General features: G+C 60.2%; 1 protein-coding gene across 1 annotated transcript; it reads right to left on the bottom strand.

The window, feature by feature from the left end:
• Positions 1–241: 241 nt before the first annotated feature.
• On the bottom strand, positions 242–18072 carry COPB1 (COPI coat complex subunit beta 1). The gene is made up of 22 exons (XM_072119185.1): positions 17883–18072; positions 16259–16401; positions 14885–15114; positions 13619–13788; positions 13268–13382; positions 10829–10921; positions 10613–10750; positions 10415–10534; positions 10089–10196; positions 9869–10015; positions 9633–9778; positions 8755–8851; positions 8516–8676; positions 8282–8402; positions 5880–6107; positions 5558–5737; positions 5160–5304; positions 4798–4917; positions 4575–4720; positions 3821–3910; positions 563–718; positions 242–490 (listed from the first exon to the last, which is right to left on the bottom strand). The coding sequence occupies exons 1-22, from the start codon at positions 18041–18043 to the stop codon at positions 431–433; spliced, it is 3075 nt and encodes a 1024-aa protein (XP_071975286.1). The 5' UTR covers positions 18044–18072; the 3' UTR covers positions 242–430.
• Positions 18073–18406: the final 334 nt, after the last annotated feature.

Genomic DNA, 18406 nt, shown 5'->3' with positions numbered 1-18406 from the left:
ACCCTACACCTGCTCACAGCTGAGGATCTGTCACAATGCATCTGACACACTGCAGCAGGTTCTTCAGCGAGGCCACGGGACGAGGAGCCACGTCAGCTCTGAGTAACTGCCGTGACCGCCGGCTTTCCATGGCCTCTGCCTTACGGATTGTCCTCACCCCCCCCCCTGATTTCCCAAACACTGATGGTTACTCGGGGGAGGGGCCCCGCTGAGCTCCGCCTAGAAAGTCGCTGCCACAAAATAATCAAAAAGAGACGTTTATTGCCGATGGAGCGGACATCCAATCACATGACACAGAATATGGACAGAACCAATAAGAAATGACCAAGAAACATTATCAATGGAGCGGATCGCAGGGTCAGAGGTCAGCAGATCCTAAGCGCTACACAGCACAGACAGGGAGGGGCCAGAGGAAGGGGGAGGGGTTTCTCTATACAGTGGACTTCTTCTGGGATAGGTTAATTTTGTCTCCCAAGCTCAGCGCCATCCCCTGCAGGAGAGAAGACAGACATTACTAGACGCTCCCTGCACCTACACAACGCGGCCACCGGGGAGCACTCACCTGGCTCTTGGCTCTGATCCGTATGTGTCCAGTCACCGGAGCGTCAGGTCCTAAGTGGATCGGCTTCTCAATGCTGACATTAGCGAGAGCGTCCTCACCGAATATAGAGCGAGCGTAGAGGTTAGCCGCCATAAAACCGCAATAACCGGACAGTGCCTGGAGGAAACCAGATCAATTACCAACCAGCAGAATAGTGAGTGCAGCTCTGGGGTATAATACAGGATGTAACTCAGGATCAGTACAGGATAAGTAATGTCATGTATGTACACAGTGACTGCACCAGCAGCAGAATAGTGAGTGCAGCTCTGGGGTATAATACAGGATGTAACTCAGGATCAGTACAGGATAAGTAATGTCATGTATGTACAGTGACTGCACCAGCAGCAGAATAGTGAGTGCAGCTCTGGGTATAATACAGGATGTAACTCGGGGTCAGTACAGGATAAGTAATGTCATGTATGTACACAGTGACTGCACCAGCAGCAGAATAGTGAGTGCAGCTCTGGGGTATAATACAGGATGTAACTCAGGATCAGTACAGGATAAGTAATGTCATGTATGTACACAGTGACTGCACCAGCAGCAGAATAGTGAGTGCAGCTCTGGGTATAATACAGGATGTAACTCGGGGTCAGTACAGGATAAGTAATGTCATGTATGTACACAGTGACTGCACCAGCAGCAGAATAGTGAGTGCAGCTCTGGGGTATAATACAGGATGTAACTCGGGGTCAGTACAGGATAAGTAATGTCATGTATGTACACAGTGACTGCACCAGCAGCAGAATAGTGAGTGCAGCTCTGGGGTATAATACAGGATGTAACTCAGGATCAGTACAGGATAAGTAATGTCATGTATGTACACAGTGACTGCACCAGCAGCAGAATAGTGAGCGCAGCTCTGGGGTATAATACAGGATGTAACTCAGGATCAGTACAGGATAAGTAATGTCATGTATGTACACAGTGACTGCACCAGCAGCAGAATAGTGAGTGCAGCTCTGGGGTATAATACAGGATGTAACTCAGGATCAGTACAGGATAAGTAATGTCATGTATGTACACAGTGACTGCACCAGCAGCAGAATAGTGAGTGCAGCTCTGGAGTATAATACAGGATGTAACTCAGGATCAGTACAGGATAAGTAATGTCATGTATGTACACAGTGACTGCACCAGCAGCAGAATAGTGAGTGCAGCTCTGGAGTATAATACAGGATGTAACTCAGGATCAGTACAGGATAAGTAATGTCATGTATGTACACAGTGACTGCACCAGCAGCAGAATAGTGAGTGCAGCTCTGGGGTATAATACAGGATGTAACTCAGGATCAGTACAGGATAAGTAATGTCATGTATGTACACAGTGACTGCACCAGCAGCAGAATAGTGAGTGCAGCTCTGGGGTATAATACAGGATGTAACTCAGGATCAGTACAGGATAAGTAATGTCATGTATGTACACAGTGACAGCACCAGCAGCAGAATAGTGAGTGCAGCTCTGGGGTATAATACAGAATGTAACTCAGGATCAGTACAGGATAAGTAATGTCATGTATGTACACAGTGACTGCACCAGCAGCAGATAGTGAGTGCAGCTCTGGAGTATAATACAGGATGTAACTCAGGATCAGTACAGGATAAGTAATGTCATGTATGTACACAGTGACTGCACCAGCAGCAGAATAGTGAGTGCAGCTCTGGAGTATAATACAGGATGTAACTCAGGATCAGTACAGGATAAGTAATGTCATGTATGTACACAGTGACTACACCAGCAGCAGAATAGTGAGTGCAGCTCTGGGGTATAACACAGGATGTAACTCAGGATCAGTACAGGATAAGTAATGTCATGTATGTACACAGTGACTGTACCAGCAGCAGAATAGTGAGTGCAGCTCTGGAGTATAATACAGGATGTATATCAGGATCAGTACAGGATAAGTAATGTCATGTATGTACAGTGACTGCACCAGCAGCAGAATAGTGAGTGCAGCTCTGGAGTATAATACAGGATGTAACTCAGGATCAGTACAGGATAAGTAATGTCATGTATGTACACAGTGACTGCACCAGCAGCAGAATAGTGAGTGCAGCTCTGGGGTATAATACAGGATGTAACTCAGGATCAGTACAGGATAAGTAATGTCATGTATGTACAGTGACTGCACCAGCAGCAGAATAGTGAGTGCAGCTCTGGGGTATAATACAGGATGTAACTCAGGATCAGTACAGGATAAGTAATGTCATGTATGTACACAGTGACTGCACCAGCAGCAGAATAGTGAGTGCAGCCCTGGGGTATAATACAGGATGTAACTCAGGATCAGTACAGGATAAGTAATGTCATGTATGTACACAGTGACTGCACCAGCAGCAGAATAGTGAGTGCAGCTCTGGAGTATAATACAGGATGTAACTCAGGATCAGTACAGGATAAGTAATGTCATGTATGTACACAGTGACTGTACCAGCAGCAGAATAGTGAGTGCAGCTCTGGGGTATAATACAGGATGTAACTCAGGATCAGTACAGGATAAGTAATGTCATGTATGTACAGTGACTGCACCAGCAGCAGAATAGTGAGTGCAGCTCTGGAGTATAATACAGGATGTAACTCAGGATCAGTACAGGATAAGTAATGTCATGTATGTACACAGTGACTGTACCAGCAGCAGAATAGTGAGTGCAGCTCTGGGGTATAATACAGGATGTAACTCAGGATCAGTACAGGATAAGTAATGTCATGTATGTACAGTGACTGCACCAGCAGCAGAATAGTGAGTGCAGCTCTGGAGTATAATACAGGATGTAACTCAGGATCAGTACAGGATAAGTAATGTCATGTATGTACAGTGACTGCACCAGCAGCAGAATAGTGAGTGCAGCTCTGGTGTATAATACAGGATGTAACTCAGGATCAGTACAGGATAAGTAATGTCATGTATGTACACAGTGACTGCACCAGCAGCAGAATAGTGAGTGCAGCTCTGGAGTATAATACTGGATGTAACTCAGGATCAGTACAGGATAAGTAATGTCATGTATGTACACAGTGACTGCACCAGCAGCAGAATAGTGAGTGCAGCTCTGGGGTATAATACAGGATGTAACTCAGGATCAGTACAGGATAAGTAATGTCATGTATGTACACAGTGACTGCACCAGCAGCAGAATAGTGAGTGCAGCTCTGGAGTCAGGTCATGTGCTGGTTATGTGGGTTCCTGGTGCTGCAGGGGATTCTGGGTCAGTACTCACCTTCTCTGGTGTCAGACACTTCATGTTGGTGGATTTGAGGATGTGCTGCAGATACTCGTTCAGGTCTATGATGTTGGTGTTGACCGTGACCTGTATGGAGACAGCGGAGGGGTCAGTGAGGGGGCGCGGCCTCTGTATGAGGTCAGGGTCGGGTGGGGGCAGCGGAGGGGTCAGCGAGGGATCGCGGCCTCTGTATGAGGTCAGGGTCGGGTGGGGGCAGCGGAGGGGTCAGCGAGGGATCGCGGCCTCTGTATGAGGTCAGGGTCGGGTGGGGACAGCGGAGGGGTCAGCGAGGGATCGCGGCCTCTGTATGAGGTCAGGGTTGGGTGGGGGTAGCGGAGGGGTCAGTGAGGGGTCGCGGCCTCTGTATGAGGTCAGGGTCGGGTGGGGGCAGCGGAGGGGTCAGTGAGGGGTCGCGGCCTCTGTATGAGGTCAGGGTCGGGTGGGGGCAGCGGAGGGGTCAGTGAGGGATCGCGGCCTCTGTATGAGGTCAGGGTTGGGTGGGGGTAGCGGAGGGGTCAGTGAGGGGTCGCGGCCTCTGTATGAGGTCAGGGTCGGGTGGGGGCAGCGGAGGGGTCAGTGAGGGGTCGCGGCCTCTGTATGAGGTCAGGGTCGGGTGGGGGCAGCGGAGGGGTCAGTGAGGGATCGCGGCCTCTGTACGAGGTCTGGGTTGGGTGGGGGCAGCGGAGGGGTCAGTGAGGGGTCGCGGCCTCTGTATGAGGTCAGGGTCGGCTGGGGACAGCCCTGCGCTCACCTTGTTTTCCCACTCGAACTCGGCCCACATCTGCCTGAACTCGGTGTCGGTGCAGGCGGCCGGCTGGATGTAGTCCATGATGTCGATGTGGATGTCGCTGAGGACCACGCAGTTGCGATCGCTGGCGGCTCCGGACACGTCATACACTGCACAGGTACAAAGCTGCGGTCACTACACGCAGGCGCCCCCTGTGGTCAGTGCAGGGATTACACCTGGGACTCACCTATGTTTCCGAATATGATCCCGTTTTCGGTGGAGGCGACCTTCACATTTGCTTTAATGTTGGCGAAGTCGTGGGGGGCGAGGGTGAGGGGCGACGGCTTCTCCACCAGCTTGAGATCTCCTGGAGGGAAGAGAGCAGACGAGTCACGGAGGAGAAGCGGCATCGCACAGCACAGGCGCCGCTCATCATCATCATCATATACTGGAGGCTGGACCGATACAGGATGCACGGGGTTAATGCTTAGAAAATATCTCTGCTTGCTGCCAGTGACTCCTGACCCAGAGCTGATCACACAGGATCATTCCACATCGCTCCAGGCAGACTGACAGCAAGCAGAGGTAGTCTCCAGGCACAGGACTCACCCAGCGTGGCCAGCTCCAGCGTGCAGTTCTGCAGAGTATCGCTGGTCTGATTCACCACCAGCACATCCAGGACAATGTCGTACTGATTCACGTGTACATAGGCCTCCGCGTACACCGGATCCGAGAAGCCCGTCAGCTGCGTCACCTGCAGGGGAGGAGAGAGTGAGGGGGAGTCACTGCCCCGCCCCTGCCTGTTTATCCCGTGTGATGCCCCGCCCCCTGCCTGTATATCCCGTGTGATGCCCCGCCCCCTGCCTGTATATCCCGTGTGATGCCCCGCCCCCTGCCTGTATATCCCGTGTGATGCCCCGCCCCCTGCCTGTATATCCCGTGTGATGCCCCGCCCCCTGCCTGTATATCCTGTGAGGTAGTCACAGCCCCGCCCCCGGTGACATCACCTTGTTGAGCTTGGATGCCAGGGGGTCGGCCGCCTCCTTCCTCTGGGTGGTGCCCATGGCCGCCAGGAGACTGAGCTGGAACTGATCCTCCTTGGACGCCATCTCGCTCTTGGCGGTGAGCTGCAGGAAGGAGATGTGGTCGTCGGCCTGGACCGTCACGTTGCGTTTCTCGGATTCTTTCTGCACAGATAAGGGGAGATGTGAGTGCGGGGGCCGGGTGCCAGGGTGGGGGCCGGGCAGGCAGCGGGCGTCCGGGGTGGGGGCCCGGGGTGGGGGCCGGGCAGGCAGCGGGTGTCCGGGGTGGGGGCCGGGTGCTGCGCACCTTCTGGGACAGCTTCTCCTCCTCCAGCTTGGCGGACAGCATGTGGGACAGGGACTGGCGACACTCCTGGTTGAAGATCTCGTTCATCAGGGGGGAGCACTCGGACAGGACCTTCAGGCACAGCGAGATCCGGTCCACATCATCATCAGTGATCGGCTTCTTGGGGAGGGAGGACTTGCCCAGGTGCAGGATGGTGGCCATCAGGAGCATGGACTCCGCTACAAAGGACTAGAGAGGACACGCACCATGAGCCAGGCAGGAGCATAACCCCCATCATCCTGCACCAACTCATGTTACTCATAGAACTGCACCGGGCGGTGCACCAGGACCAGGCTGCAGAGCGCACAGGGCTCCCCTCCCCACCAGGACCAGGACCAGGCTGCAGAGCGCACAGGAATCCCCTCCCCACCAGGACCAGGCTGCAGAGCGCACAGGGCTCCCCTCCCCACCAGGACCAGGCTGCAGAGAGCACAGGGCTCCCCTCCCCACCAGGACCAGGCTGCAGAGCGCACAGGGCTCCCCTCCCCACCAGGACCAGGACCAGGCTGCAGAGCGCACAGGGATCCCCTCCTCACCAGGACCAGGCTGCAGAGCGCACAGGGATCCCCTCCCCACCAGGACCAGGCTGCAGAGAGCACAGGGATCCCCTCCCCACCAGTACCAGGCTGCAAAGCGCACAGGGATCCCCTCCCCACCAGTACCAGGCTGCAAAGCGCACAGGGATCCCCTCCCCACCAGGACCAGGACCAGGCTGCAGAGCGCACAGGGATCCCCTCCTCACCAGGACCAGGCTGCAGAGCGCACAGGGATCCCCTCCCCACCAGGACCAGGCTGCAGAGCGCACAGGGATCTCCCTCGCCACCAGGACCAGGCTGCAGAGCGCACAGGGATCCCCCTCCCCACCAGGACCAGGCTGCAGAGCGCACAGGGATCCCCCTCCCCACCAGGACCAGGCTGCAGAGCGCACAGGGATCCCCCTCCCCGGGGCAGGACCAGGCTGCAGAGCGCACAGGGATCCCCCTCCCCGGGGCAGGACCAGGCTGCAGAGCGCACAGGGATCCCCTCGCCACCAGGACCAGGCTGCAGAGCACACAGGGATCCCCTCCCCACCAGGACCAGGCTGCAGAGCGCACAGGGCTCCCCTCCCCACCAGGACCAGGCTGCAGAGCGCACAGGGATCCCCTCCCCACCAGGACCAGGCTGCAGAGCGCACAGGGATCCCCCTCCCCGGGGCAGGACCAGGCTGCAGAGCGCACAGGGATCCCCCTCCCCGGGGCAGGACCAGGCTGCAGAGCGCACAAGGATCCCCTCCCCACCAGGACCAGGCTGCAGAGCGCACAGGGATCCCCTCCCCACCAGGACCAGGCTGCAGAGCGCACAGGGATCCCCTCCCCACCAGGACCAGGACCAGGCTGCAGAGCGCACAGGGATCCCCTCCCCACCAGGACCAGGCTGCAGAGTGAACAGGGATCCCCTCCCCACTAGGACCAGGCTGCAGAGCGCACAGGGATCCCCTCCCCACCAGGACCAGGCTGCAGAGCGCACAGGGATCCCCTCCCCACCAGGACCAGGCTGCAGAGCGCACAGGGATCCCCTCCCCACCAGGACCAGGACCAGGCTGCACAGCGCACAGGGATCCCCTCCCCACCAGGACCAGGCTGCAGAGCGCACAGGGATCCCCTCCCCACCAGGGGCAGGATCAGGCTGCAGAGCGCACAGGGATCCCCTCCCCACCAGGATCAGGCTGCAGAGCGCACAGGGATCCCCTCCCCACCAGGACTAGGCTGCAGAGCGCACAGGGATCCCCTCCCCACCAGGATCAGGCTGCAGAGCGCACAGGGATCCCCTCCCCACCAGGATCAGGCTGCAGAGCGCACAGGGATCCTCTCCCCGGGTCAGGACCAGGCTGCAGAGTGCACAGGGATCCCCTCCCCACCAGGGCAGGATCAGGCTGCAGAGCGCACAGGGATCCCCCTCCCCACCAGGGGCAGGACCAGGCTGCAGAGCGCACAGGGATCCCCTCCCCACCAGGACCAGGCTGCAGAGCGCACAGGGATCCCCTCCCCACCAGGACCAGGCTGCAGAGCGCACAGGGATCCCCTCCCCACCAGGACCAGGCTGCAGAGCGCACAGGGATCCCCTCCCCACCAGGACCAGGCTGCAGAGCGCACAGGGATCCCCTCCCCACCAGGACCAGGCTGCAGAGCGCACAGGGATCCCCTCCCCACCAGGACCAGGCTGCAGAGCGCACAGGGATCCCCCCTCCCCACCAGGACCAGGCTGCAGAGCGCACAGGGATCCCCTCCCCACCAGGACCAGGCTGCAGAGCGCACAGGGATCCCCTCCCCACCAGGACCAGGCTGCAGAGCGCACAGGGATCCCCTCTGGCTCCTGTCACTTACATTTTGCTTCTTCTTGTCCTGCACCAGGGCCACGTAGCGCAGAGCGATCTTGGTCAGGGTGGTGGCGAGAGCAGCGGCGACAAAGAAATCTCCGTCCAGCAGAAATCCCCGCAGAGGCGGCCTGTAGAGACAGCAAGCAGAGCAGTGAGTGCAGCTCTGGGGTATAATATAGTGAAGGGGATGGAATCACTGGGGTAGACATTACATCTCTATGTAGCAGTATACAGTATATACCTCTCCTCCTCCTTCTTGCTGGGTCGGGAGCTGCTCAGGGCGCTCTGGGTGGCGTATGTGCCCATCTCTGTCACCAGCTTCTGTGAGGGGCCGACTGTCACCTCCTCCTCCGGCTTCACTTCCCCCGATTCCTTCTTAATCTCTGTCTCTACAATCGGGACCTGGAGGAGATGGAAGAGGAGGAGTGAGGATCCATGCATCATCATTACATCATCATCATCATCACCACCATCACCCACCTCTCCCAGGGAGCGCCGCACTTCTGTCATCACACTCTGGATGTCGTCTTTTGTGCTGCAATATTCTCCTAAAATCCACAGCGCTCCCCGATAAATCCTGCAACACAAGATTTAGGATCCTTGCATCATCATGTAGAGAGGGGAGCAAGTGAGGCCGCCCTGTAGAGCGCAGAGAGGCGAGAGAGAGCGAGTGCGGCCGCCCTGTAGAGCGCAGAGAGGCGAGAGAGAGCGAGTGCGGCCGTCCTGTAGAGCGCACAGAGAGAGGCGAGAGAGAGCGAGTGCGGCCGTCCTGTAGAGCGCACAGAGAGAGGCGAGAGAGAGCGAGTGCGGCCGTCCTGTAGAGCGCACAGAGGCGAGAGAGCGCGCGGCTGTCCTGCAGAGCGCACAGAGAGAGGCGAGAGAGCGAGTGCGGCCGTCCTGTAGAGCGCACAGAGAGAGGCGAGAGAGCGAGTGCGGCCGTCCTGTAGAGCGCACAGAGAGAGGCGAGAGAGAGCGAGTGCGGCCGTCCTGTAGAGCGCACAGAGAGAGGCGAGAGAGAGCGAGTGCGGCCGTCCTGTAGAGCGCACAGAGAGAGGCGAGAGAGCGAGTGCGGCCGTCCTGTAGAGCGCACAGAGAGAGGCGAGAGAGCGAGTGCGGCCGTCCTGTAGAGCGCACAGAGAGAGGCGAGAGAGAGCAAGTGCGGCCGTCCTGTAGAGCGCACAGAGAGAGGCGAGAGAGAGCAAGTGCGGCCGTCCTGTAGAGCGCACAGAGAGGCGAGAGAGCGTGCGGCCGTCCTGTAGAGCGCACAGAGAGGCGAGAGAGCGTGCGGCCGTCCTGTCTGCGTCGCTGCACATGGGACATGTATGTAAGTTGCATGTTACACGTGTGTCGTTACTCACTTCACAGACTTCACGGCGTGGAAGACCTCCAGCATCTTCTCCACGATCAGCGGCCTCAGGTTATCGAACCTCTGCACGGCTTCACGCACAAACTCCAGGACGTCAGCGGCCGCCGCCTCGTTACTGTCGCTCAGGAACTCCATCAGCTGAGGGGGAACCGCTGCATCAGTACCAAGCCCGACACCGGGTCCCCCAAGACTGAGTCACCCCAACAATGCGGCGTGCACGCTACCTACCACTGGGATGACGTTGGCGGCCATGTCTGGGAAGCGCACGCTGCAGGAGTGGAGCGTCCGCACCAGGAGCTGCCGGTACTTGTCCGTGTCCTCGTGCTCCGTCACGTTGTTGGTCTTTATGACTTCCTTCTTCAGGACGACCACGAGCTGAGGGGAGAAGATGGGGCGTTACTTACTGACCCCCAATACTGACCCCTCCCATACAGCCCCCGACACTTACCTCCTCCACATTTCTAGAGGACACCAGGTCCAGGGCCAGCTGCAGGGTTTTCTTGCGCACTTCAAGGTCTGGGGTTCCCAGGACTCTCAGGATGTCCATGACCAGATCCTGAGGATATTGGGGTACAGCATGAGGTCAGGGGGTGAGGTCAAATCCCCTCAATCCTATTCCTCAAATACACACAGTAACAAAATGTCTGCAGTGACCAGAAGGTCTCCATTCTCTGACAGCAAGCAGACACCTTCATGATGGAGAGTAAGTAACGCATCCACTATGAAGCGTCCAGTATCCGGGGATTCCGGGGGCTGTCCGGGGAATGCACCCACCTGCAGGACGCGCTCGTGGGACGGGTGGTCCTTCAGCTCTATCAGACGGTCCAGGACGATCAGCTTCACGTTGTTGTCGCTCTCCTTAATGATCAGGTCGATGTAGCACTGAGCCGCGGCCTGTAGGGGGCAGAGCGAGAAGATCCGGTAAGAGGTGAAGGCTGGGGGAGGGTGGGCCCCTCACCTCCTCAGACTCACCTTGATGGCAGTGGGGGCGCTGGAGAGCGTGACCAGGGTCCCAGCGGCTTCGTACTTCACGGCTGGGCTGGAGGACTGCAGGAGGTTGTAGATGCATCGGATGAAGCGCGCCCGCTCTGAGGGGTTGGCGTGGCACACCTGGGGGCACAGGCATTAGCAATGTATAGGACAGGACCACCGAGCGGGGCACAAGCTCCAGGCCGGGGGGCTACCTACCTTATAGATGAGCTCCACGATCACCAGCTGCAGGATGTCACCAAACGTGTGGACCTGGTCAATACACGTGCTGAGGTAATCCAGAGCGCGGTCCTGAGGAGGGAGACACCGGGTCACAGGAGGCAGCAGAGCACCGACCCCTCCACCAGGGTCACACAGGACCCCCCCCCCCCCACCCGAGCCATCCGCCAGGGTCACACAGGAGCCCCCCCCCCACCCGACCCCTCCACCAGGGTCACACAGGAGGCAGCAGAGCACCGACCCCTCCACCAGGGTCACACAGGAGACCCCCCACCCCCACCCGACCCCTCCACCAGGGTCACACAGGACCCCACCCCACCCGAGCCATCCACCAGGGTCACACAGGAGCCCCCCCACCCGAGCCATCCGCCAGGGTCACATCGGAGCCGCCCACCCGACCCATCCCCCAGGGTCACACAGGACCCCCCCCACCCGAGCCATCCGCCAGGGTCACACAGGAGACCCCCCCCCCACCCGAGCCATCCCCCAGGGTCACACAGGACCCCCCCACCCCCACCCGAGCCATCCGCCAGGGTCACACAGGAGACCCCCCCCCCCACCCGACCCATCCCCCAGGGTCACACAGGAGGCAGCAGAGCACCGACCCCTCCACCAGGGTTACACAGGAGCCCCCCCTCCACCCGAGCCATCCACCAGGGTCACACAGGAGGCAGCAGAGCACCGACCCCTCCACCAGGGTCACATAGGAGACCCCACCCCCACCCCACCCGAGCCATCCGCCAGGGTCACAGCGGAGCCGCCCACCCGACCCATCCGCCAGGGTCACACAGGAGCCCCCCACCCGAGCCATCCGCCAGGGTCACACAGGAGCCCCCCACCCGAGCCATCCGCCAGGGTCACACAGGAGCCCCCCACCCGAGCCATCCGCCAGGGTCACACAGGAGCCCCCCACCCGAGCCATCCGCCAGGGTCACACCGGAGCCCCCCCCCCCCCACCTGAGCCATCCGCCAGGGACACATCGGAGCCGCCCACCCTACCCATCCCCCAGGGTCACACAGGAGCCCCCCCCACCCTTACCCCTCCCCCAGGGTTACACAGGAGCCCCCCCACCCTGACCCATCCGCCAGGGTCACAGCGGAGCCGCCCACCCTACCCATCCCCCAGGGTCACACAGGAGGCAGCAGAGCACCCGACCCCTCCGCCAGGGTCACACCGGAGCCCCCCCACCCTACCCATCCCCCAGGGTCACACAGGAGCCCCCCCCACCCTTACCCCTCCCCCAGGGTTACACAGGAGCCCCCCCACCCTGACCCATCCGCCAGGGTCACAGCGGAGCCGCCCACCCTACCCATCCGCCAGGGTCACACCGGAGCCCCCCCACCCTACCCATCCGCCAGGGTCACACAGGTGCCCCCCACCCTTACCCATCCGCCAGGGTCACACAGGTGCCCCCCACCCTTACCCATCCGCCAGGGTCACACAGGTGCCCCCCACCCTTACCCATCCGCCAGGGTCACACAGGTGCCCCCCACCCTTACCCATCCGCCAGGGTCACACAGGTGCCCCCCACCCTTACCCATCCGCCAGGGTCACACAGGTGCCCCCCACCCTTACCCATCCGCCAGGGTCACACCGGAGCCCCCCCACCCCTTTCCCATCCGCCAGGGTCACACAGGTGCCCCCCACCCTTTCCCAATCCTCCAGGGTCACACAGGTGCCCCCCACCCCTTTCCCATCCGCCAGGGTCACACAGGTGCCCCCCACCCTTACCCATCCGCCAGGGTCACACAGGTGCCCCCCACCCTTACCCATCCGCCAGGGTCACACAGGAGCCCCCACCCACCCACCCGAGCCATCCGCCAGGGACACATCGGAGCCACCCACCCTACCCATCCGCCAGGGTCACCCTAGATCCCCCCACCCTTTCACACCCCCAGGGTCACACTAGATCCCCCCACCCTTTCTCATCCGCCAGGGTCACACTAGGTCTCCCCACCCTTTCCCATCCCCCAGGGTCACACTAGATCCCCCCACCCTTTCCCATCCCCCAGGGTCACACTAGATCCCCCCACCCTTTCCCATCCCCCAGGGTCACACTAGATCCCCCCACCCTTTCCCATCCCCCAGGGTCACACTAGATCCCCCCACCCTTTCCCATCCCCCAGGGTCACACTAGATCCCCCCCACCCTTTCCCATCCCCCAGGGTCACACTAGATCCCCCCACCCTTTCCCATCCCCCAGGGTCACACTAGATCCCCCCACCCTTTCCCATCCCCCAGGGTCACACTAGATCCCCCCACCCTTTCCCATCCCCCAGGGTCACACTAGATCCCCCCACCCTTTCCCATCCCCCAGGGTCACACTAGATCCCCCCACCCTTTCCCATCCCCCAGGGTCACACTAGATCCCCCCACCCTTTCCACCCGCCAGTGTGGCACCGGACCCCTCCGTGTACCTGGTCTGCGTGTATCAGCATCATGAAGGCGTTCCTCTTGCAGCTGGCGTCCTTCTCGTTCACCAGGAAGTCGTGGATCAGCTCCGGAGCGTCGGGAATCAGATGTTCAAAGTTCCTACAAAGTTGAATGAGGACGAGTAGAGCGTGAAGCCGCGATACTGGCGCCACTGCGCGTCCTACTCCCCTCCAGTAATCAGCGCAGGGTCCATCTATCCCACAGGAACAACCATTACCCTTCACAACCGCCCAACTTACTCTCAGCTGATGGTTTGTTACCATTGCAGGAGAGCTGTGTGCTGCACTGATACACTGTGACAACCCCCCAGCTGTGTCAGCAGATCCTGGGCTTACCTGTAGATGGTGTATATGGCCAGCACGGCGTTCCTCCTCACGTAGCTGTGGCGGTGCTCCAGGCAGGCGCGGATGGCGGGCATCAGGGGCTCCAGGAGCTCCGCCTCCTTCAGCTTACACAGGAAGCGCAGCGTGGAGCCGCGGATGAACTCGTTCGGATGTTGGAGATCCTGAGAAATAATAAGAAAGCACAAATTCATGTGCAATTTCCCTAAAGTGCAGTAAGAATCTAGAAAAGCTGGGTGACGCTTATTCACCACTGCAACCAGCACTAGAACCATCACCCAGCTTTCCTAGCACCTGTGGAGATGCCTGCAGTGGCCACCCAGCTTTCCCAGCACCTGTGGAGATGCCTGCAGCGGCCACCCAGCTTCCCCAGCACCTGCGGAGATGCCTGCAGCTGCCACCCAGCTTTCCTAGCCCGTGGAGATGCCTGCAGCTGCCACCCAGCTTTCCTAGCCCCTATGGAGATGCCTGCAGCTGCCACCCAGCTTTCCTAGCCCCTGTGGAGATGCCTGCAGCTGCCACCCAGCTTTCCTAGCACCTGTGGAGATGCCTGCAGTGGTCACCCAGCTTTCCCAGCACCTGTGGAGATGCCTGCATCAGTCACCCAGCTTTCCCTGGAGCAGACAAGGCTCCGGGGATGCCTGCAGCAGTCACCCAGCTTTCCAAGCACCTGCGGAGATGCCTGCAGCAGTCACCCAGCTCTCCCAGCACCGGCGGAGAGGCCTGCAGCTGTCACCCAGCTTTCTCAGCACCTGCGGAGATGCCTGCAGCAGTCACCCAGCTTTCTCAGCACCTGCGGAGATGCCTGCAGCAGTCACCCAGCTCTCCCAGCACCTGCAGAGAGGCCTGCAGCAGTCACCCAGCTCTCCCAGCACCTGCAGAGAGGCCTGCAGCTGTCACCCAGCTCTCCCAGCACCTGCAGAGAGGCCTGCAGCTGTCACCCAGCTCTCCCAGCACCTGCAGAGAGGCCTGCAGCTGTCACCCAGCTCTCCCAGCACCTGCAGAGAGGCCTGCAGCTGTCACCCAGCTCTCCCAGCACCTGCAGAGAGGCCTGCAGCTGTCACCCAGCTCTCCCAGCACCTGCAGAGAGGCCTTCAGCTGTCACCCAGCTCTCCCAGCACCTGCAGAGAGGCCTGCAGCTGTCACCCAGCTCTCCCAGCACCTGCAGAGAGGCCTGCAGCTGTCACCCAGCTCTCCCAGCACCTGCAGAGAGGCCTGCAGCAGTCACCCAGCTTTCCCCGGAGCAGACAAGGCTCTGACCTTCCTGTAGGCGTCGCACACCAGGATCATCTCCTGCAGCAGCTTGCCGTCCGGGGTGGTCTTGGGGACGATCTCCCAGAAGACGAGGAGCAGCTTCTTGATGGTGTGATCCTGCAGCGGCAGCACGAAGCGGATGATGGTCATCAGGAGGCCCGGCAGCTTCTCGCCGTTCAGGATCATGATGATCACTTTCTTCAGCGCTTCAGTCTTGGATTTCACATCTCCCTTCTCTGCGGACGAGAGGTCACATGTTACATGGCGGCAACAGACAAGGGGGCAGAGCAAAGAAGCCCAAAGACCGCCTCCCCCAGAACATGGGAGTCTGTGGTCCTGACCCCAGAGCAGGGAGACGGAGGGAGAGTAATCTTACTGGAATCAATGTCCACAGCATCTGAGGGGTTACGATCGGTGCGCTGGGTGCTGTCTGATCGTGCACCCCGATCATCCATCACAGCCGATCCTGCGCTGTTTAACCACTTCATGACCGGCGGCTCATCCCAGGATGATAAGTTGTGCATCACATAACAGGAGCCGCAGGACGTGGGAGCTTACAAGACACATCACTGGGACCCCACCAGCCGGTATATATCTATATACACCGAGCCCCCACCAGCCGGTATATATCTATATACACCGAGCCCCCACCAGCCGGTATATATCTATATACACCGAGCCCCCACCAGCCGGTATATATCTATATACACCGAGCCCCCACCAGCCGGTATATATCTATATACACCGAGCCCCCACCAGCCGGTATATATCTATATACACCGAGCCCCCACCAGCCGGTATATATCTATATACACCGAGCCCCCACCAGCCGGTATATATCTATATACACCGAGCCCCCACCAGCCGGTATATATCTATATACACCGAGCCCCCACCAGCCGGTATATATCTATATACACCGAGCCCCCACCAGCCGGTATATATCTATATACACCGAGCCCCCACCAGCCGGTATATATCTATATACACCGATACCCTACCTGCCGGTATATATCTATATACACCGAGCCCCCACCAGCCGGTATATATCTATATACACCGAGCCCCCACCAGCTGGTATATATCTATATACACCGAGCCCCCACCAGCTGGTATATATCTATATACACCGAGCCCCCACCAGCTGGTATATATCTATATACACCGAGCCCCCACCAGCCGGTATATATCTATATACACCGAGCCCCCACCAGCCGGTATATATCTATATACACCGAGCCCCCACCAGCCGTTATATATCTATATACACCGAGCCCCCACCAGCCGTTATATATCTATATACACCGATACCCTACCTGCCGGTATATATCTATATACACTGATCTCTGGTGTCCTGATACATGGCAGGACTATTCTTACCCAGGTCGGTCTTGAGGGAGATCTCAGATGGCGGCTCGGAGTCCATGGGGACATTGATGAGGGTGTAGCAGACATTCTCTGCGGCCGTCATGGCTGCGGTCACGTGGTCAAATGTGCGGTGACACTTCAGGCAGGCGCTGGCCCTAAGGAAGAGGAGAAGACAAGAGGATGGGACAGGGACACCACACGCCACGGGGGGCCCGGGGACAGGGACACCACGCGCCACGGGGGGCCCGGGGACAGGGACACCACGCGCCACGGGGGGCCCGGGGACAGGGACACCACGCGCCACGGGGGGCCCGGGGACAGGGACACCACGCGCCACGGGGGGCCCGGGGACAGGGACACCACGCGCCACGGGGGGCCCGGGGACAGGGACACCACGGGGGGCCCGGGGACAGGGACACCATACGCCACGGGGGCACTACACACCACGGGGGGCCCGGGGACAGGGACACTACACACCACGGAGGGCCCGGGGACAGGGACACTACACACCACGGAGGGCCCGGGGACAGGGACACTACACACCACGGAGGGCCCGGGGACAGGGACACCACGGGGGGCCCGGGGACAGGGACACCACGGGGGGCCCGGGGACAGGGACACCACGGGGGGCCCGGGGACAGGGACACCACGGGGGGCCCGGGGACAGGGACACCACGGGGGGCCCGGGGACAGGGACACCACGGGGGGCCCGGGGACAGGGACACCACGGGGGGCCCGGGGACAGGGACACCACGGGGGGCCCGGGGACAGGGACACCACGGGGGGCCCGGGGACAGGGACACCACGGGGGGCCCGGGGACAGGGACACCACGGGGGGCCCGGGGACAGGGACACCACGGGGGGCCCGGGGACAGGGACACCACGGGGGGCCCGGGGACAGGGACACCACGGGGGGCCCGGGGACAGGGACACCACGGGGGGCCCGGGGACAGGGACACCACGGGGGGCCCGGGGACAGGGACACTACACGCCACGGGGGGCCCGGGGACAGGGACACTACACGCCACGGGGGGCCCGGGGACAGGGACACTACACGCCACGGGGGGCCCGGGGACAGGGACACTACACGCCACGGGGGGCCCGGGGACAGGGACACTACACGCCACGGGGGGCCCGGGGACAGGGACACTACACGCCACGGGGGGCCCGGGGACAGGGACACTACACGCCACGGGGGGCCCGGGGACAGGGACACTACACGCCACGGGGGGCCCGGGGACAGGGACACTACACGCCACGGGGGGCCCGGGGACAGGGACACTACACGCCACGGGGGGCCCGGGGACAGGGACACTACACGCCACGGGGGGCCCGGGGACAGGGACACCACACGCCACGGGGGGCCCGGGGACAGGGACACCACACGCCACGGGGGCCCGGGGACAGGGACACCACACGCCACGGGGGCCCGGGGACAGGTCGCACTCTGCAGTTCGGGGCCCGGGGACAGGGACACTACACACCACGGGGGCCCGGGGACAGGGACACTACACACCACGGGGGCCCGGGGACAGGGACACTACACACCACGGGGGCCCGGGGACAGGTCGCACTCTGCAGTTCGGGGCCCGGGGACAGGGACACTACACACCACGGGGGCCCGGGAGGACGTTACCTGCTGCCGGAGTCTCTGCAGATCACAATCTCCCGGTGACGTGGAAGAGCTGAGGCCACATCAAGAGTACGGAAGCCGGGAGTGTCAAAAGACTCCGCCCAGCGCAGAGCGAAGAACAGGAAGTGCTTTCCACAGTGGAACGCAGCGCACCAGAAGATCATCCGCTCGTGGAACGCAAATCGGAAGTGACTGTAAAGATCCAGGCAGGCGCCGGAAGTGACTGTTCATACGCGCAGCTGCAAGTAGTCGGAGGAGACGTGTGCTGTGGGCGGGGTCAGACACGCCCCTTTATCTGGTGACTACCACAGGAGGGCGCCATGACGGCCGCTGCCCCTTCCTCTTAGTCGCAGGCTTTGTGTATCTAGTACTTGGCTTTTCCCACATTTTGTGCAGAGAATCATCAAAGTTCTCACCTGATTCTGTTTAAGACTTTTTGGAGAATCTTGTTAAAAAAAAAAACACCTCAACCCCCACAAGGAAAAAGCGCTACGATACATCCATCAGCACCACAAGTGCACGAAGCC

The sequence above is a fragment of the Engystomops pustulosus genome, chromosome 7 (genome assembly GCF_040894005.1).
Source record: "Engystomops pustulosus chromosome 7, aEngPut4.maternal, whole genome shotgun sequence".
In the NCBI taxonomy this organism is placed as follows: domain Eukaryota; kingdom Metazoa; phylum Chordata; class Amphibia; order Anura; family Leptodactylidae; genus Engystomops; species Engystomops pustulosus.
Note: the sequence above shows the minus strand (reverse complement) of the source record. Positions and strands in the feature narration are given on the sequence as shown.

Excerpts from the sequence above, each read along its gene's own strand:
- COPB1 (XM_072119185.1), bottom strand. The coding sequence starts at position 18,043 with ATGATCTTCTGGTGCGCTGCGTTCCACTGTGGAAAGCACTTCCTGTTC. Across the intron at positions 10,922-13,267 it reads TGCTGATACACGCAGACCAG|GACCGCGCTCTGGATTACCT; the intron begins GTACACGGAGGG and ends CTCCCTCCTCAG. Across the intron at positions 6,108-8,281 it reads AGGACAAGAAGAAGCAAAAT|TCCTTTGTAGCGGAGTCCAT; the intron begins GTAAGTGACAGG and ends TGTCCTCTCTAG.